The sequence below is a fragment of the Dendropsophus ebraccatus genome, chromosome 3 (genome assembly GCF_027789765.1).
Source record: "Dendropsophus ebraccatus isolate aDenEbr1 chromosome 3, aDenEbr1.pat, whole genome shotgun sequence".
Taxonomy (NCBI): domain Eukaryota; kingdom Metazoa; phylum Chordata; class Amphibia; order Anura; family Hylidae; genus Dendropsophus; species Dendropsophus ebraccatus.
This window is the reverse complement of record NC_091456.1, coordinates 38,148,588-38,170,435: the sequence shown is the minus strand read 5'-3', so window position 1 is coordinate 38,170,435 and position 21,848 is coordinate 38,148,588. Positions and strand designations below refer to the sequence as shown.

Genomic DNA, 21,848 nt, shown 5'->3' with positions numbered 1-21,848 from the left:
TCTCCAGATTGGGTAGGGTATGAAACTTGGTTCCATTGAAGTAAATGGAGCTTAATTATAAACCACACCTGACCTGGAGAAGAGAGGGAGGAAAAGTGGCCATGTTCTTGTAGCCCTGGATAACTCCTTTAAGTGTAGGGTCTTTATGACACTGTAAAGCAATATTGCCTATGAAACTGGCAGCAGTGAATATTATAGAAACTCCTTTTTATTGCACATCCGAAAGCCTCCTCAAAGCTTCAAATTGGCTCTTGACTTATTGCATAGTTCAAAAAGTGAAGTGTCCTGTCCAGTGCCACACTTGCCCTCTGAAAACTACTTCTGGGTTAATCCTGATATTCAGTAGCAATGTGGCTTCAAGTATTAAGAAGGCCGAGATTCATCAGGTTTGTCATGTGTACTGTACAGTTTACGAAGACTTGAGTCCAGCAAGAAGTCCACTGATCTGCAGAATAGAACAAAGTAAAAATTTTGTAACTTAAAACAGTTGTCATCTCAAAAAACCAAGTCAAGGGGGGGGGGGGGGAGAGAGAGACACTAGTGAATTTACATTAATAATGAAGTGAATTGATTTTTGTCAGCTTGGCAATCTACTTATCAGCCCGCTGCCTTTAAGTCCATGCTGCTCCACCTTGGAGAAGTTTCCCAGCACTGGATCCAACTTTTCCAGGCACATGGAGTGACAGAGCTGATAGAATCACTTTGTTAGCTTTGCAATCGACTTATTACTGTAAATTTGCTCATCTCAATGAGAAATCAAGTCCATTACCCTAATAAAGATACAGCCACCTACTGCAGCTTGCTAGAACTGTAGGTTCTGTGTACAATATGGATGAGAAATGTCACTCACATGCTAAAGGAAATGTGAAAATCATGCTAATTTATATAAAAATTCCTGTTAGTCCCACTCCTGGGTCTGGTAAAACTAAACAAGATTAAACTATACCCAGCATAAGCCTGTGCTCCTGTCACCCCCCTTCAGAAACTACTTGCCACAAGACACCTACCTGTCTATTGGTGTTATAATGACAGGAATGGCTGACAGTCCTATTGCTGTAGTAGCCCACTTGCGTACTGGTAGAGGCCAGCGGGTGACACGTCCCATCAGGTAAAGAGAGGCGGCACATAATCGGTTGATGGTAAATCCAGGAATGGCCACAGATGCAAGAGCTTGCCAAACAAAGGTATCTACCACTGCGACTGTGATGTCTTCTGTCCGGCTTGGACCATCTGTGTTTGCCTAAAAGTGAAATTTATAGCGGATGAGCTACTAGGTCAATGACCATTTCACCAGAGAATAAGAAATATTTTGCTATGTTTTGGAAGTGCAGCCTGACAAATGAAAGGTGCCATGTGTCTCCTTTAACATGAATTGTATGAGTGGAAAAATAAGTAATTTTATGGGGAGGGGTCAAATGGGTTTTGAAAGATCTTAACTACTATATTAGGGGGGGTTCACACTACGGAATTCTCGCGGAAAATGTCCGTGGAATTCCGTCAGCTATCCGCCCGCACGGGCACGTGCTTTTCCGCCGGCTCCATAGACACCATTCTATGGGCCTGCGTATTCCGCAATCCGCTGAAAGAAGTGACAAGACACTTCTTTCAGCCTATAGCGGAATACGCCGGCCCATAGAATGGTGTCTATGGAGCTGGCGGAAAGGTGCCCAGATGTGCGGGCGGACAGCTGATGGAATTTTGCAGACATTGTCCGCGAGAATTCCGTAGTGTGAACCTGCCCTTAGGGTGGGTTCAGACTACAGAATATGTGTCTAAGTCCCGGCGGATTCCGTTGCTCGTACCCGCTCACCTTTCCGCCGGCTTCATAGACACCATTCTATGGGTGGGCTGATTCCGATATCCGCCAAAAGAATTCACATGTTAATTCTTTCCGCTGAATACGCCTGTGCATAGAATGGTGTCTATGGCACTGGTGGAGAGGGGAGTGGGTACTAATGACAGAATCCGACGGAATTTATCCGTGTGGATTCTGTAGTCTGAACCCGCCCTTAGGCATATACAGCCATACCTCCAGGACAGGTATATAGACATATGCCATAAAGACCCAACTGCAGCTGTAAATTTTACTAGCTAATCTGTTACATGTCATGGTCATTATTTGACCACAACATGTAATGGGTAAACTGACAGGATCAGTGGTTTCTCCAGAACTAGCAGTGTGGGAGCCTGACTGTCATACAGGGCCTGTACCACTTTATTCTGACTGTGCTGCAAAAAGGCATATTACTCACTAAGGGTATGTTTTCGCTGAGTAATACAGGTGGAATTCCGCGGCAGACCAGCCTGCTTCAGAGTGTCTATAGGATAACTTGTGCGCCTCCGCTCAAAGAATTGACATGTCAATTCTTTAAGCAGGGAAAGATTGAAGCAGAGGTGTGCAAGCCATCCCATAGAGACACTGTGTGACACTGAGCCAGGCCGGATTCAGCCTATATTACTCAGTGTGAACATATTCTAAGGTGTTAAAGGAGAACTCGGGTGAAAAGTATAAATCCAGGGCAGGCAGAATGGTGGGGGAACATAAGCTATACTAACCTGTGCCCTGCAGCACAGCGCCACCAGCTGGATCTTAGCCTCCAGTGTCGTCATGATCAGGCAGGAATTAGCCGCTCAGTCGGTGACTGCAGAGGTGTCCCGCCCCAGTCACAGGCTGCGCTGTTAGGGTATGGGGATGGTTAAGTATAGTGTCCTCCACCACCAAAACCAGGGATTTTTTTTATGCCCAGAGTTCTCCTACAAGTACTTACAATGCAACAATATAATGTGTGGCAGTTATGCGTTGGTGTGGAAACATATCTGCCCTGTCACCTGAAACCATCATGAATTACCCAGGATAAATACCTGAGCTGCTTTGTGTCCTTTATCAGCTGCATCTGCAGTTACATAGGCTGTAGCTACACCATAGGTTGCCCAAACAAGTGTTTTGGGTATCAGGGCACGGAATGATTCTCCAACTTCATTGGCATAGCCTGAAAGAGAGGATTATACATTGTGATCACAATTCATGTTTCCATTTTCATAGTGATTGAACATAAGCGATTATCTGTCGTGTAAGAACACCTAAAAAATTGTTCACTTTTGTTTTTCAACATGTTGAAAAATTATATTTGGTAGTTCGCATATCTGTTCATTTACCGATAGAACATGTGTGGGTTGTCCTGAGGAACGATTAGCAACTATTAAACGGCGTGAAAACAATAATCCATAACAGTAATGCGTAAATGTAATAACCTCAGAATCGTTCGCTACACAATCGCTATATTTTACTAGATCATTACAGCAAATCTTCAAACGATAATCACTACGTGTAATACGGGCTTTACCCGTTCACAGGTGGGAACTTGCAGAGGGCCAAATGTGGCTACTTATATACTGCCATAGGGTATGTACACACACCGAAATTTCAAGCGGAATCCACTTGAAGTTCTGCCTGTCCCACAGACATGAAATTCTGACGCTCAATTCATTGATAAAAATTTGCAGATCGCTTCGCGTAAACAGTCTGTCAAAGATTTACCCTGTGTGTGAGATGGGCTTAAGCGATCTTAAAGACTATTGCAATAACGATTTTTATAACGATTTATTCGTCTAAACGCTGATCATTATGAAAACCAAAACAATGCTTCAAAATCGTTAATCGATAGGGCGAATTATCGCTTTGTGTAAACGGACCATTACTTTGTTCTCTTTGGAGGAAATCCTTCACTGCAAATTTTTTATTTTTAATCAGACAGACATTTCAGGCCATTGTGCAAAGCTCATATAATCCTTCTTCTCACTCAGAAGCCATTTATAGCTTGGAGCTCCTGAATTAATAATGTAAAGTCCTGTTAAGTGTCCGCTGGAGCTGCACTACTTGTCACAGTGCATTAGTGGGATCTACAGAGTAGTGCAGTTACTAAAGGGGCAGTAAGCATTGGTAAAATAATAGACTGTAAGTTGCATTACCAACACTCTTCATATGGTTTTACAATAGTCCCGCTTTCTCTTGTTGTTCCTCTTCCCCTGCACTGCTATTAGACTACATTTCCCAGAAGTCTTTGTGGTGCATGTTCATAACGTTCTGTTCCTTCCACCCACTGACACATCTGCATCCTCAGTCTGTGTTTAGCAAACAAACTAAATGTGAGACAGTGGTCACATGATCTTTGTCTCCTGAGGAGGGGGCAGCATGAGACTGCATGGTAAATTGCAGGGAGGCCCGTTTTCTTCAATTCCTGCAGAACTGTGCAGACACATTATACGTTATACAGATCTGTATAATGTATTACTGTATTTATTTTTTTTTATAGAAATTAAATTTCCCTATCTGGAGTTCCCCTTTAAATCATTACATAGTCCATGTGTTTATTTAACCTAATAGACTTTCTTAGTAAAACACAATGACAGCTACAAACACAAGTTGTTTGAACACACGTTTCCATTGAGGCAATTCTAGAAACTTCTGCTCAACCACAACACACAAGTGCCTGTTGTGCCATATTTCACGTTATATGCTGTCACATGTCAGTCACGCTATGTTCTGGCTCTCCACATGAATGTTTATTTTAATTACAGAAAAAGACTCAATGGCAATACTGCACCAGACAGGAATCGGGAGACATGTCAATAGATGCTTAAAGGGAATGTGGTCCAACCTGCAGGCAGCATGTTACAGAGCAGGATGAGCCGAGCAGATTGATTATATATATATATTAGTCTTGTGGGAAAAGTTATTTATTCATGTTAATTACTGCTGATTTTGGGCTAAGTAGCCATGTGGGTGGTCCTACTCAGTGACTGACAGCTCTCACTATATGCAAACTTATCTAAAGATGTGTTGTTACTGAAAAGGACCGCCTCCTTGACTACTTAGGTCAGACTAATAAATGACAAATTATTCTGGTGTTTTTTTTTTTTCTGCAAAACGATGTTAATGTGATAAGTTTCTCCTGCTGTATGACATAATGCCTACAAATTGAGCTTCAATTTCAATAAGACAGGTTCCCTTTAAGGGCCCTATTACACCTAAAGATGTGTGACATTTTTTAGCTGAATCCAGCAATGGATTTGAAAAGAGGAGAAATCTTTTTATTTGACCTGATTTCTGTTTATAGTCTGTTCCTGGCTTTGCTTTCAGTGATCTGTCAGATAATCTCTCTGTATAATAGGGCCCTAAGGTGTAAAACACATGATTTGCTGTGTCTTCAAGGTGATATCAGTTGATATCAGATGTGTTCGTTTTTTGCTGCGGGATCCATTTGGTCTAGGAGGAATAAGCCAGAACTGTCTCACTAAAGCTTGAAGAGGATATACCACCTGGTACATCCTCTTTAACCTGAACCCACTGATCGAACGGCGCTATGTACCGGAACCGGCCGGTACTCAAGCACTGGAGGCCGGCCGGGCCACCTCCAGTGGGAGGGAATTCCCTCCCCTGTATGACGCAGCTCCATTCATTCTAAGGGAGCCGCGTCATACAGGGGAGGGAATTCCCTCCCACTGGGGGCGGCCCGGCCGGCCTCCAGTGCTTGAGTACCGGCCGGTTCCGGTACATAGCGCCGTTCGATCAGTGGGTTCAGGTTAAAGGGAATCTGTCTGCTGGAATCCCTGTTCCAAACTGCTGACACTGCTAGATAGCTATTAGGGCAAGGAGACACTGGTACCTTTTATTTATTGGACAGTGCTTGCAGAACGTAGAAAAATGCTTTTATTCTACAGTTCAAAGAGTCAAAAAAGCTTTCCTGAGCTCCTGAAAAGCAGAAGGCTTTAACACCTGCTCCTTTCCATACCTGAGCCTGCTTGGGGCTCCAGGTGCCAGTCAAGCAGGGAGATATTCAGAAGCTTGGAAAAGCATTTCTCTACATCCTGGAAGAAAAGCTGGATATGTTTATTCTAAGATGGCAGCCAGTTTATATATCCTGGGGGCTATGTTCTTCTACCAAGGCTTGTGTCAGTACTTCATTGGCTGAGGTAAAAAAGAGTTACTTGTGTAGCACTAGTGTTTACTTACATAAGCTTTAAGGAATATAAACATCTCTACAGGTTTAGAAGGTCAGCGCCATATTGTAATGGCTTCACTATACAAAATATGACATCCTTAATATGTGTTTTACAGAACGTGGGAATAAGCCCTAACTGTGTCAGCAGCTGACAGATTCTCTGTAACCCTCGCTTCCCCAGACAACACAGGCTGTGCCGAATGTTCGTGTATGGGGAGGTCTGGAGACAGAATTGTCAAACAAATTAAATGGGTTTTCCAGCCTTAGATAAACATGGCTGCTTTCTTCCACAAACAGCACCTCTCCTGTCCTTCCTTTACGAGTGGCTTTGCAAATCAGTTCCATTGAAGTACATGTATGCTGAATTGTAATACCACACACAACCTGAGGACAGGGGAGGTGCTATTTTTCAAGAGCTGTGATTTTTCTTATCCTGGATAATCCCTTTAACCTTTAGCCAGCAGTTATTGAAAACATAATGCTTGCTTTATGGTTCCTGTACAATTTAGGCTAAAGTTGGCAGAATCTAACAATTTTTAATAAACTGGTCACCTATAGTAGTAAGTTGCCTCCCATTTTTCTCCTGACAGATGATGAAGATGGACAAGAGAAGGGACAGGCATGTTGGATTTCATTTGCCTAAACCTATAGTTCTTAGATAGATAAGCCGCCACCGGAGCTTTGGGGCAGCAACTTATCTCTCCTCTCTACAGAGAACACACAAACTGCTGTGCTTAATGTTTATGTGTGCAGGCAAATTGGAAGAGAGGGTGGTCAGCTGAACATACATTCGGATATTAAAAGTACATGGGCACCTTTAGAAAAGCAGTTTCAGGCTCAGTGATTCACACATGGGGTAAATTATTCAAAAAAGCCTACAAAGCTGTAAGGCCCCGTGCACACAGAGCAAAAGTGGCGGACACTCTATGGGAGGCTCGCATGCCGCATCTCTCAGGGGCTCTCCGCACTGAAGAATGAACATGTTCATTCTTTAGCGCTGAGAGATGCAGTGCGCGAGCCTTCCATAGAGTGTCATTATGACAGGGAGGTTGGCGGCATTCCGCGACGGACTTTTGGTCCGTGTGCACGGGGCCTTATAAAAGCCTACTAGGTCACATGACCAACTAAAAAGGAAGGTGCTCACCTCTAATGCAACTCTATTGAGGAAAACATTTACACGGAGCGATAATTCGCCCAATCAATCGTTTAACGATTCTAAAGCAGCGATTTGGTTTTTATAACGATCAGCATTTAGACAAAGAGATAAATCGTTAGAAAAAATAGTTCTTGCGATCGTTTTAAGATCGTTTAAAGAGAACCTGTCCCCCCCATGCCGGGACGGAGCCCGGCCGACCCCCACTGCAACCGTCATTCTCTATCGGCGTCGGACTCATCTCTGGTGAGCGCGCATGCGGCTTCAGATTGGGATTTCTCGGCGGCGGGACGGGCTCCGGGACTGGGACTTCATGGAAGCGGTAAGTATATAGGTCTGCACCGGGGGGTTAAGACGAAGCGATCTTTCACCGAACGACCAACCACGATTTGAGAACACGTTTAAAGATCACGATGAACGATTTCTCTCTCATCGCTTGATCGTTCGCCGTGTTTACACGAGTCGATTATTGCTCAAATGCGATCTATTCAAAAGATAATTGTTCCGTGTAAATGCACCATTGGTGCTAAAATGTATGTTACTACACGCTAGTGGTTTGTGGAAAGGAATCCCTTGGACACTATGCCAGACCGGCCCATTGTATGTGTATCTATCATCTATATGTACAGGTTTGCTTTATCTCTATGGTATCTACATTTTTTTAAATTTGGGGGTTTCAGAATGAATTGTTTTTCATCACTTGTCACTTGAGGGAGCAGTGTACTAAAGACATAGCAATGTCTGGCGCAGTCCCACAGATTCATCTATAATTTAGAGGAGTGAGTTGGGATGTACTAGCTGCTGCGCCTTCTGGAAATGGAACCATTCCCCTGGAGCCTCTTACAGTGACGCATTAAATCTGCCTGGTTTACAGCCATCAGAGCTACAATCTCTGCACTACTGACCATGTATGTGTTATACAGATGCAGGGAGGGGAGACGCAAATGTGGTCAATCTGCTGCCACATCACTTTAAGTAACGCGGGTTCTGAAACAGAGAGGCTTCAGATATACATCACAGGTCAGTTCCTGTGTAAAACCTCATCTACGTGGCGGGTACTGTAACACCCTGTGGATGTCTGCTCTGTGTAACACACTTACTACACTTGTGTACAACCTTCGCTGTGTTTCATGGCAAGGAATTGCTGCAAATGTATTAACCTCTGAATGACCCAGCCTAAAATGGCCTTAAAGAGGTTAACCTAAAATCCACACAAGCCCCCTGTGTGGATCCATGTAGGTAGAGGAATAATATATGAGGGGTGTAGTAGTAGTAGCAGCAGCAGTACAGTAGATGAGGGGTGTAGTAGTAGCAGCAGTACAGTAGATAAGGGGTGTAGTAGTAGCAGCAGCAGTACAGTAGATAAGGGGTGTAGTAGTAGCAGCAATACAGTAGATGAGGGGTGTAGTAGCAGCAGAATAGGATATGAGGGGTGTAGTAGTAGTAGCAGCAGTACAGTAGATGAGGGGTGTAGTAGTAGTAGCAGCAGTATAGTAGATGAGGGGTGTAGTAGTAGTAGCAGTATAGTAGATAAGGGGTGTAGTAGTAGTAGCAGTATAGTAGGTGAGGGGTGTAGTAGTAGTAGCAGTATAGTAGATGAGGGGTGTAGTAGCAGTATAGTAAATGAGGGGTATAGCAGTAGTAGGAGCAGTGTAGTAGATGAGGGGTGTAGTAGTAGCAGCAGCAGTATAGTATATGAGGGGTGTAGTAGTAGCAGCAGTATAGTAGATGAGGGGTATAGCAGTAGTAGGAGCAGTGTAGTAAATGAGGGGTGTAGTTGTAGAAGTATAGTAGATGAGGGGTGTAGTAGCAGCAGTATAGTAGATGGGGGTAGTAGTAGCAGTATAGTAGATGGGGGGTAGTAGTAGCAGTATAGTAGATGGGAGGTAGTAGTAGCAGTATAGTAGATAAGGGGTGTAGTAGTAGTAGCAGCAGCAGTACAGTAGATGAGGGGTGTAGTAGTAGTAGGAGCAGTATAGTAGATGAGGGGTGTAGTAGTAGTAGGAGCAGTATAGTAGATGAGGGGTGTAGTAGGAGCAGTATAGTAGATGAGGGGTGTAGTAGTAGTAGGAGCAGTATAGTAGATGAGGGATGTAGTAGAAGCAGCAGTATAGTAAATCAGGGGTGCAGCAGAATAGTAGATGAAGGATATAGTAGGAGCAGCAGTATAGTAGATGGGGTGTAGTAGCTGCATTATAGTAGATGAGAGGTGTGGTAGTAGCAGCAGTTTAGTAGATGAGGGGTGTAGTAGTAGTAGTAGTAGCAGCAGCAGTATAGTAGATGAGGGGTGTAGTAGTAGTAGTAGTAGTAGTATCAGAATAGTAGATGAGGGGTGTAGTAGCAGCAGCCGTGTAGTAGTAGTAGCAGCAGCAGCAGTATAGTACATGGGGTGTAGTAGTAGTAGGAGCAGTATAGTAGATGAGGGGTGTAGTAGTAGCAGCAGTATAGTACATGGGGTGTAGTAGTAGAAGTATAGTAGATAAGGGGTGTAGTAGTAGCAGCAGTATAGTAGATGATAGGTGTGGTAGTAGTAGCAGCAGTATAGTAGATGAGGGGTGTAGCAGTAGCAGAATAAAAAGGTTCGCCTTTTCCCAGAATGCTCTTCACTCATTTGGTTGGACTGTACATTAGAAACCTATTAAAGTTTATGTTAGCCATATATTGCTGGTAATAACTATAGGGCAGTATAATGCAACCTCAGGGAAAGAATTTATACAATTTCCTCAGTTCCCAATTCCCACTAAATCTTCTCTTCTATCCTGACTTTTCCTGATAAATGAAACCATGAGGAAATCTCTTCCTATATCACTTATATTGCCACCTTTAATAAATCTCTCCTTTGTATCTGTGGGGTCGGAGAAGCCGCCACTCATCCGCACTCTTCCTGTAAGATGAGCGTCCCCTCCCGTGTGCCATAAATAGTCTTGTCAACACTACAGAAACCTGCTCCTTGTCTGTAAGGATACACAGCGAGCGCCTCTTATTACAGACAGATGATAGGTGGGGTCTGGGCAGTGAGTGGAGCTTGTGCACATTTCACAAAGGGACTAAGCCTTCACTCACATGAACACATAAAGGTGAGAAGAGGGAGACTTTACCATCTGGTTTAGGAATATACCGATAAGGTAATGTGTACACACCTGGCGGATCACCCGCCGTGGATTCCGCAGCTCGCCCCCGCTCACGGCCGCGTGCATATCTACCTGTGCCATACACTCCATTCTATGGTCAGGCAGAGCGACGGCAGCAGATCGTTGCTATACTGTATTAGTCATCTTTCAACATGTTGAAAGACAAACGACATGTCAGCTGATCGTTTCCTTCTATTACCCAAAACGATCGTTTTGTGTAATGGGGCCTTTAATTCAAAGTCTATGACACTATGAAGGACAACCAAGGTCAGCGTTTATCTGTCTGGAGGGTCAGAGGGCTTGACCACCCTTCATTGAAACACCTCCTAGTCGTGTTCTTGCAGCAGGGAGGGTTTCCTTTTCTGGTGATTTATAGGGGTCCTAGTGGTTGGACCACCGCTCATCTAGCATATATCCAGTGGATAGGAGATACATGCATCTGGCTGAAATATCCCTTTATCTGTTCGTTTTCCATTAGTCTGCATCATACCGCAAGCAGCACAACGTCCCTTCCATCAGTAGAGGTCATACAATGGTAATGCAGCTCAGGGAACACATAAATAAGACTCAAAACAAAGGTACAACGTGTACTCAAATATCCAAATATAGTCACTGATAGAACGTGATCTGTAAGAGATGAGCCAGAAACGGGAGACTATAGATAGGAGAACATTTACAAATGTGCACGGGGGTGAGTAGCCGGGAATAAAGACGACCCAGCTGGGAGCATTGGGTGACTCCTCAGTCTATAGAGGAAATGTATGGAAAGAGACCTTCCCTATTTACATAGCATGACACAGGGTCAAAGATCAGACAGAGAATCCTGTGCCATGTCACTCACATTGTAATCCTGGGACTACACGTAGGTTTTCTGCGGAATTATTTATTGACTGTAACTACTGAGTAACAAGTGATGTCCACAAGACCGAATACGACTTAAAAAGTCTTAGTACAACCTAAAATCTCTCAGGCATTACTTACAAGCATAACACGGCCACATTTCTGCAACTATATTACACCCACAATCACCATCACTGGGATCATACCTTCAATTCAGGTCGACGAAGCCGCAATGTTAGATAAGGACTACATGGCAATTTTGGTCAAGACAGGCCCAACCAAAAATTGCTGTCACCCTGCAGTCATCCTGCCGCGTTGCGATAAGATCAGTAAATGGCTTGGCATTGTGATCTACAAGTGTCTGCAACCTGACAGATGCAAGTAACCTGAGATGGATCTCTTGTGACTGTTGGCTCCTTTTGGGTTCCAATGCAACTCCATACGGGTCCCCAGCTGTGACGCCGTGAGACCACTATAGTGAAACATTGGTTTTTGGTTTTGTGACCACTGAGGCCAATTTCTGAAGCCAAAGCCAGGAAAGGATTTAAAAAGAGGAGAAATCTCAGTCTTTCCTTTTATGGCCTGTTCCCTGTTTGTAGTGTGTTTCCGGCTGTGGCTTGAAAAATCTGTCAGAAAATCTCCCAGATATGTGTGTGTAAAAGGATCCTTATGGTTCCTTTACTAACACAGATTTCTTGGCCATGGGGGCCACAAACTAGTGACGATCCGCGAGATTGGCTGGTCATTTGCTGTGCATTTATATCGAACCTTGTATTGATCATGCAGCCCTGGAAACTGACAGCACAGATCTATCTAATCAATCTATCTATCTATCTATCTATCTATCTATCTATCTATCTATCTAACTAATCTAACTTACCTATCTATTAATCTATCTATCTATCTAATCTAACTTATCTATCTATTAATCTATCTATCTATCTATCTATCTATCTATCTATCTATCTATCTATCTATCAGTTTCCAGATCACAAGCAGTGTATACTTACCAGCCACACTGCCTGTGATCTGGTATCTGGCTCTCCGGCCTTCCACTGGCTGTATCTTCAGGCCCTGCCTCTTCCAGCTGTCAAGTATTCTAAAGGAGGCGGGGCCTGAAGTTATAGCAGTAGCCGGAGGACCAGAGAACCACATGGCAGATCACAGGCAGCGTGGCTGGTAAGTATATACTACTTGTGATCTGGAAAGTGACAGCACGGATATATCCATATCTGTGCTGTCAGTTTCCCTTCATCTTCCTCAGCCACACAAACCCTGTTTTACACAGAGAGATGTGTGGCCAATAAAGATACATTTTTGAGCAGGCAGAAAAGATTATCAGCATTTGCCTGGTCTTCCGATTAATTATCGGCTACAGGAGCGTTTTCAGCGACACTCCTGGCCAATAATTGGCCCGTGTAATAGGACCCTTAGACTTGCCCATTGGTCACAGTATATTTTGCCAGTGCAGGTTGGGAATTCAGGGCAGATGCTTGGACGTCTATGGTGGATTTACAAGTAGATTATTCCCAACCTGGCGTATATTATGCTCTATTACTGGAGCCCACTCTAATGGCCGTATTACACAGGACGATTATCGTACAAAAAATCCTTTCGGATTTAAGCGACAATCATTTCATGTAATAGCAGGCAACGATATAACAACCAATGAGAAATCATTGATTGTTTGATAGAATCTGGACCCATTTTCATCGTTGACCGTTGACAAATCGTTCGAACATCATTCGGTGTTATAACACGTAGTTTGGTCGTTCCCTAGTCTATCAGCCAGGAAAGGACGAACGCAAGAACAACCATAAGTAACTGTCATTGTCCTGTGTAGTTAAAGTGAACGATTTAAGATCGCTCGTCATAGATCGTTTATTGTTAATCGATGACAAATCGTCCAGTGAAATAGCACCCTAAGGAACAGAACGGGGGTCTCCTCTATTCCGGCAGACAACTTTCTAGGTGTCTGTGGGTGATGGGGGTCTGTGGGCATGCTGTCAGATGTCCTCACATATACAGTATATATATACCCCAGTATATACATGGCCATACAGTATACAGTATATATACACCCCAGTATATACATGGCCATACAGTATATATACACCCCAGTATATACATGGCCATACAGTATATATACACCCCAGTATATACATGGCCATACAGTATACAGTATATATACACCCCAGTATATACATGGCCATACAGTATATATACACCCCAGTATATACATGGCCATACAGTATATATACACCCCAGTATATCCATGGCCATACAGTATATATACACCCCAGTATATACATGGCCATACAGTATACAGTATATATACACCCCAGTATATACATGGCCATACAGTATATATACACCCCAGTATATACATGGCCATACAGTATATATACACCCCAGTATATACATGGCCATACAGTATACAGTATATATACACCCCAGTATATACATGGCCATACAGTATACAGTATATATACACCCCAGTATATACATGGCCATACAGTATACATACACCCCAGTATATACATGGCCATACAGTATATATACACCCCAGTATATACATGGCCATACAGTATATATACACCCCAGTATATACATGGCCATACAGTATACAGTATATATACACCCCAGTATATACAGGGCCAGCAGTCACTACCACTAGTCCCCTACAATGTCTTCTTATTCTCCTCTCTCTGACAGGAAGTCTTCAAGGAAACTGCAGCTGACATAGTTGTACAACTTCCCCCTTATAATGCAGGACAGTTATGTGTCGTCCTCCAGCCTCAGCCCCGTCACTTACCCAAGTACCTGACCCACGTGTCCCTGTAGAGGTCCGGCTCGGCTCCGTGCTGTGCCCCGTGCTGTGCCATGCCTGCCCCGGCGGTAGAGGTCACTGCAGTCAGGGACAGTCACACAAGCGCACAGCCCGGCGGCGGCTCTATGTGCACACAGGCTGCTATCGTTTCCCAGGAAACATTACAGGGCAGCCCCGTCCTCCCAGTGACCGGCATGTGGGCCGGACTGCCAGACTCACTGAGGAGGGGACATAAATAATACATTGTACAGGACGCTGAGCCCAGGGGCTGTAATTACATAGTGATAGCTGTAAGGACCCGCTCCTACACCCAGCGCCATAGTACTGTACGTGCACATCACACACCGGTGCCCTGGCAGCTCTCTGCGCCGAACTAAAGAGCAGGCACTTGTCAGACGGTCCCAGCAGAACCCTGTCCGATTTCAACCAATGAGTAATCGCTAGGTGAGTCACGTGACCGCCCAAACCTAGGGCTCGGCATTTAAAAGCTCAATTCAGCTGAAGCAATGATGCACAGCGCCGCTAGGTACACTGCTAATGTACCAGCTGCCGGCTGTACTAATATGTATACAACTGGGCCTGTCAGAACCTACAATAAAGCATAAGGCAATGACATAAATAAAAAAAATTCCCTAATTCATACTGTGTGTTCTTCTAGGTGCTTGTTCACATGTGGCAGATTGTTATTTCTGCAGCATGCGCACCGATTCTTTCACAGGAGCACTAATAGGCTGTCAAAATCCTGCCGCTGTGATTCCTGGGCATGCGCCTGTTGGTGATGGAATTCTTCCAGCAGCACGGTTGGTTGCATGGTATACAGCGCAGCTGCTGGAAGAATTCCGTATTCGGCATGCGCCTATACAGGGAACGCAGCGGCAGGATCTTGATCGTGTGGGCAGCCTCTCCTGCGCCCCCCTCACTCCCTGTCAGTGGGTGTAATAGCACCGACTGCAAGCAGGGAACGAGGAGCCGTCAGGTAGGGCCGTCTAATATGGCCCTTAGATTTTACTCACAGTAAGGTCATCAGCAACTTGACCTCAGATTACTCCTTCATGCATAAAGGAATTCTCGCAGATAATTTGCCGCAAATTCCGCCCCTTGTCCCCTCTTGCTCCCGCTTCACTCTCCGCCCATCCCATAGACTCCATTCTATGGTCAGGTGGATTCCACCATCCGCCTAAAGAATGGACATACCCTAACAAAGTACAGAATTAGTCAGCCAGAAGGAGGAGGAAAGACGGAGAGGAAAGCTCACACACAGTTTTCTGTGTCTTCAGCAGGAAGCAGCAACTCAGAACTGGGGGAAGGAGACTGAAAAGGAAATGTGCTGAACAAATTCTTAGTTTCCAGGAGGGGGGATAATTCAACATGTATATAACCAAAGCGGATAACTCCTATAAGTAAATTCTCTTTTCCTTTACTGGCATCACAGTCTTTTTTTCCCCCCTTTCATGCAGCATCATTGGGATTATTCTTCTCCCGATAGTATAACTAATTACCACCCTCTATAGGATTTCCATATACTGTATGCTCCTTCACTACGAAACTAATAGGCTATCCTCCAGATAGAGAAGCAAACCTAATGTGTAAAAGTAGATTTTAAAAATTGCGTTAGTAACTGTACATAATATTATATAATGGACACCTTCACACTGAATTTTTTTAACTTTTTGTTAGTTTCTTAGGCTCAGTTCACAAGTCCGCTGGGTCTTTGCTCAGAGTCTCTGTCACAAAGTGTGTTTGGCAAAGCAAACCAGGTTCGTGGTCCATTCAAGAATATACATTAGTAGAGCTGGATGGATGAGTAGAGCTAGAGAAATTTAGTGGGGTTTGTCAGGTTTCTGTCTGGTGTCCATTTATTCTGCAGGATTTGAGTGGAAAAAAATACCGCTTGCAGGATTTTTTGTCTTCATAGATTCTTCAAAATAAAAAGAACTAGCAAAGAAGCTGCCTGAACAGATCTCTGACCTTTGAACCCTGCCTTGAATGCAAAATGAACTTCCTAAATAGTCTTCATTAAACATTTCCTACGATTTTGCTGCTGTAGAGGTTGTGTAAGGGTGGTATTACACGGAACGATAATCGGCCGAATTGGCCCGATTCGGCCGATTATCGCTCCGTGTAATAAATGCAACGATCAGCCGATGACAACGATCATCGGCTGATCGTTGATAAAGTTTAGAACCTATTTTCGTCGGGCGCCGACCGCGCACCGCTGCGTGTAATAGCGGTGCGTGGCCGGCGACTAACGATATACATTACCCATCCACGTTCCAGGGCTGCTCCTGCAGTCCGCCTCTCCCTGTGTCCCGCGCGCGCTCTAGCGTCACAGAGGCCTGTCAGCTGATAGGCCGCTCAGCCAATCACAGGCCGCGGCGGTCCCGGCCTGTGATTGGCTGAGCGGCCTACCAGCTGACAGGCTGCTGTGACGCTAGAGAGCGCGCGGGACCCCCGGGAGAAGCGGACGCAGGAGCAGCCCTGGAACGTGGATGGGTAATGTATGCCAGTTTAGCAAGGGCTGCAAGGACATCGGTAACAATGTCCTTGCAGCTCTTGTCAAACGATTATCGGGCCGTGTAATAGGCCCAGTAAACGAGCAACGATCTAGCAGATCGCTGCTCGTTTACAGGTATTATCGGGCCCTGCTCGGCCCGTGTAATACCACCCTAACTCCTTCATGTAGCTGGCTTTCCTGGTGATCTGACATTGATCCAGTAGTACACTGCTCCTGTGTTGGCTCTCTTTGTTCTCCCTCTTCCTCTTGTTACTGTTAGGACTAAAGGTGGCCATACACTTTCAAAACTGACATCAGAACAATCATTCCGCCATCCCTTATCTCTCCCATCATCCCCATAGGCCCCGTTCACATTCAGTAAGAACGTCGGAATTCCGCAGCACAGCTCTCCGCCGTGGAATCCCGCCGTGCTCAGCGTGCTGCTTTGAGTGAAGGAGAGGGCACGCGCGCGCTTCTGCTTCCTCCCCTCTCCGCTCAAAGAAGTGACATGTCACTTCTTTAAACAGAGAGAGGCGGCAGCGGAGGAGCGTGCGCCCTCTCCTTCACTCAAAGCAGCACACTGAGCACGGTGGGAATTCCAACGTTCTTTCTCAGTGTGAACGGGCCATACACAGGAATGTTCAGCATGTTCTGTTTGGGGAGGGTTACGCCAGAGGTCTGTGGCTTTTCTCTCTCAGAACAAAGGGGTCCAGCACTGATTTTCTATCATGCCCAACCCCTATCTTCACCAATATCATCTGTCAATGATCGGTCGGGAGAACACCATACATAATATACCGAGTATAAGGTGTATGGGGACCTTTACTCACACTTGTGTATGACAATATGAATCAAATACAGATGTGTAATACATTGTAACAATATATTTTGCTTTGTTTCTATATTGTATCTGTTATTCTTCCATAATGTGTTCTGAATTATCCATTTTTCATCCATTTTTGTTCCATTTTTTTTTTGTTTAAGGATTATGAATTTCCTTGTTATTTTTGTAGTATTACTGCAATACAAGTGATAAAAAAAGAATGGAACAAATACACGCCTGTAATACACAGACGAAAAACGGTTTTTTTTAAAGGGGAATTTGTCAGCTGCAATCCATGTTGCAAATGGCAGACACTATAATGGTGCATTTACACAGAGAGATTTATCTGACAGATTTTTTAAGCCAAAGCCAGGAATGGATTTGAAAAGGGGAGATATCTCAGTCTTTCCTTTATGACCTGCACCCTGTTTATAGTCTGTTCCTGGCTTTGGCTTCAAAGATCTGTCAGATAAATCTCTCTGTTAAAAAGCACCATTAGACAGACACTGTTAGATCAGGAAGACACATGGTACCTTTTATATATCCATCTGTGCTTCCAGAATGTAGAAAAATGCTTTTATTATATAGTAAGAGACTTTCTCGAGCTCCTGAAGTGCAATAAGCTGTAACACCTCCTTACTCCTCCCGCTCATACCTGACCCTGTTTGGGACTAAGGGCCCTATTACAAGGAATGATTATCGTTGGAAAAATCGTTAGGTTGTTCGGATTTGAACGATAATCGTTTTGTGTAATAGCAGGAAACAATTAAACGACCAACCAGAAATAGTTGATTGTTTGATAGAATCTGGACCTATTTTCATCGTTGATCGTTCACAAATCATTCTGTGTAATAACACATAGTTCCCTGATCTATCAGCCAGGAAAGGACGAGCGTAAGTAACGTCCATCGTCCTGTGCAATAGAGTGAACAATTAAGATCGTTCTTCATAGCGGTCGTTTGAGATCGTTTATCGTTAATCGCCGAAAAATCGTCTAGTGTAATATCACTCTAAACTTCCAGGTGTCAATTATGCAGGGAAGGGGACGGAGGAAGAATTCCATCTTGTGGCTATTCAGGAATTTAAGCTTGAAAAGACTTTTTGTACCAGAGAATATAAGCATTTCTCTACATCCTGAAAGCACAGACTGATATATGAAAGGTACCATGTGTCTCCTTGACCTAAAAGCATCAGCAGTTTGAAATAAATTACAGCTAACAAATTCCCTTTAATTTCAACCTATTGATTTTATGGGCTGAAAATGGTACCTACATGCATCCAATGGCAGATGCTGTGTATTAAAAAAAAACAAGTACATGTGTATATAAAATAAACAGAATTTAATTAAAATGGATCTGAAATACAGATACAGAAGTCTAAATTATTCCTTTAAGATAGCAGCACAGAGGGGTGTACACGGCAGTGTGTATAAATAATATTTCCCAAATTGAGGCTATGTTCCCACTATGGGAACGTGCCGTCATTGAGCAGGGAAAGGCATCCGTCTATTGATAATGACCATGATCTTTATTTGCGGCCGTCATTATCAATAGTTAAATGACGGCATGTTCTCGTAGTGGGAACAAAGCCTAAAGGTGTCCATTGCCATTAAACATTATCACTGTATTTTCTGAGTTATGTGAACTATTCCCAATCGTCGAGAAGGAAGAACTCTACAAAGAAGTAAAAAAAAAGATTGTACATCAAGTATCTCTAGGCCCTCAGCACACATTTCAAGCATTATCCTATTACTAGTCATTAGTATTTCCTTTATCTACAGGTAATTCTGGCCTTTGCTCACTGTTTCGTATCTGAAACGCAATCAGGCACATAACCGATTCATGGTGGGCAAACGTCTTATTGCATTCTCACAACCAGAGCTGGTTCTCGCGTACAATGATGTTACATATGTCACACGCTCTTGTCTTGGGCTTTACAGTGAGGATTATACTTTTAGAGGCTCAGACTGGTCTCCAACTTGTCCTCCAGTTTCTTGATCTTTTCTTCGGAGCTTCGGTCTGGGAGCAGGACTTCTACAGTGAAACTGACCTTCTTGGCATGTATGTAGCTGTATGTATTATCAAAGCGAAGTACATCTGTAGGGGAGAAGAGATGTCTGAATAAGAAGCGAGCTGTTGTTGCTGCATTGGCGGATGTACGGCCACAGGTACCACTATTCATCCATTAAGATTGAAAAAAATAATAATTCTTTATTTTTTTACTTTTTAGTTTAATAATGCCAACTTATAAATATCATATACAAGTATTTACAAACCCACCCAATATAAACCCAAAGAAAGAGGGAGAGCGAGGACGAAGAAGAAAACAAAAGGGGAAACTCATCCACTTCATGTTAACCAGAGTTAACAGACATCCTCCTAGCTACCCTTATATGTTCTAAAATTAGAGATAGAGAGGTTCGAGTCGATCCGAACCCAAACGTTCAGTATTTGATTAGTGGTGGCTGCTGAGCTTGGATAAAGCTCTAAGGTTGTCTGGAAAACATGGATACAGCCAATGACTATATCCATGTTTTCCACATAGCCTTTGGGCTTTATCCAACTTCAGCAGCCACCGCTAATCAAATGGCAAAAGTTCAGGTTCGGATGGACTCGAGCATGCTCCAGGTCCGCTCATCTCTATCTAAAATACCTTTAGTCCATTTTCTTTTTCTGACAAAATACTCCTTTTCATACTTTATACTACACTTTTTTGACAAATTTAAGTGGTCTCCCCCTCCTCTACCCTCCCTTCTGAGACAGCTGATGTAAGCAAGTCCCTATCTGCAACTTTGTAGCTTCTTTAAAATGCTAGGAGGGATAATCACAGTGATCACAGTGAGTTCATCAGTAATTTAACCTCAGATTAAACTTGCCAACATTACAAAGAAGCTACAAAGTTGCAGATACAGCCAGACTTGTTTACATCAGCCATCCCCGGAGGGAGGGGGAGGAAGGGGAGACAGAGAGAAAAGCTCACACACAGATTTTTGTGTCTTTAGCAGAAAGCAGCAGCTCAGAACAGGAAGGAGACTGCCCCCCCCCCCCCAATTCCCATTTGTGCCTACCGATTCAGTCCTACATAACAGACGACAAGGCACTAGGTTTAGTTTCAAATGTTTGGTTTCAAATGTTTATTTTGAATTGCGCTGTATTTACCCTAATGTTTCCTCAAATCCTTGAATAAAAAGAGATTTGATAAAAAAGAACAGGAAGGAGACTGAATAGATAATAACAAGTATGGAAAGAATTGTTAGTCTCACTATGGGCAGCAACATCTGAAAAGTTATGTTTGAGCGAAATACCCCTTAGGGTGCCTTCACACCTACCGGATCCACAGCGGATCTCACTTCTGCGGATTCGAAGCGAGAACTGCTGCGGATCCAGTATCAATTCACCCCTATGATAGCACATATTCGCAGCAGGATTAACATCCTGCTGTGAATATGGGCTTTAACTCCCTGGTGCCCGCAGCCCCGCTGCCACATCCCCGGCGGCGGCACATCCCCCCCCCCCCATCCCGGCCACATCCCCCCATCAGCCCATCTCCAGCCCGCCGCCGCGAGTTTACATTACCTGCTCGGTGGCGTGGCTGCAGTGAGGCTCCCGGCTTCGGTCCCGCTCAGCTGACCTGAGCGGGACCGGAGCTGGCAGCCTCACTGCAGCCGCGCCGCCGAGCAGGTACTGTATGCTCTCGGCGGCGGGATGCGGGCAGCGGTGGGCTGATGGGGGGATGTGGCCGGGATGGGGGGATGCGCCGGGGATGTGACAGCGGGGCTGTGGGCACCAGGGAGTTAAAGCACATATTCACAGCGGGATGTAAATCCCGCTGCGAATATGTGCTATCATAGGGGTGAATTGATACCGGATCCGCAGCGGTTCTCGCTTCGAATCCGCAGAAGTGAGATCCTCTGTGGATCCGGTAGGTGTGAAGGCACCCTTAATCCATTATTTAACCAAGGGGGGGGGGGGGGGGGGGGGGACAAAGGTGCAAGTATCACCAATATTGGTTAAAAAGAAAAAAACTATTTAAGAATGGTCTGTTTGTGTTTATCCAAACTAGTTGCCAGGTACATATACCACACTCTATGGAATAATAATCCCTAACTTGTTCCTATTGTCTCAACTACATTCCACCAAAAGCATTGGATATGAATACATCCCCAAAGCATATGAGTATAATCTGAGTTTGCTTCCCCACTTTAGTGCAGCCTGTTAATAATCCTAAATTGTATTATTTGGTGTTTTTTATTTATAGATATATTTTTAATATAGAATACTATCCTAACCTTGCCCATTTATATAACCAATTTCTTTTCCTGTCAAATCCCCCTCCCGTGCTTCCAGCTTTGACTCAAGAGTCAACATTAATGATATTTAGAGCAATTTTCCACAGAGAAAGTGTATATAATGCATCGTGTTCATGTTAACTGAACAGTTTTGTGAACAGTTTTAGGGCTGTAACATGGTGGCAGAATAGGAATACATATAGACCTGTCAAATTATTTGACTTGACCTTCATCGCTGTTGTGATGACCTTGACATCACAACAGCGGTATAGCAATATAACTTGATG

General features: G+C 44.1%; 2 protein-coding genes across 2 annotated transcripts in view; both read right to left on the bottom strand.

Moving 5' to 3' along the window:
* Nucleotides 1–190: 190 nt before the first annotated feature.
* On the bottom strand, nt 191–14,294 carry MTFP1 (mitochondrial fission process 1). Its single transcript, XM_069961478.1, has 4 exons — nt 13,942–14,294; nt 2,863–2,990; nt 1,008–1,240; nt 191–445 (listed from the first exon to the last, which is right to left on the bottom strand). Exons 1-4 carry the CDS (start codon nt 14,009–14,011, stop codon nt 364–366), a joined length of 513 nt encoding a protein of 170 aa, XP_069817579.1. The 5' UTR covers nt 14,012–14,294; the 3' UTR covers nt 191–363.
* Nucleotides 14,295–18,598: 4,304 nt separating this feature from the next.
* SEC14L2 (SEC14 like lipid binding 2) overlaps nt 18,599–21,848 on the bottom strand; it is a 37,713-nt gene continuing 34,463 nt past the window's right edge. The window contains exon 12 of the mRNA XM_069961476.1: nt 18,599–19,369. Coding sequence (XP_069817577.1) covers nt 19,227–19,369 — 143 coding nt within the window. The 3' untranslated portion in view covers nt 18,599–19,226. The remainder of the gene's footprint in view (nt 19,370–21,848) is intronic.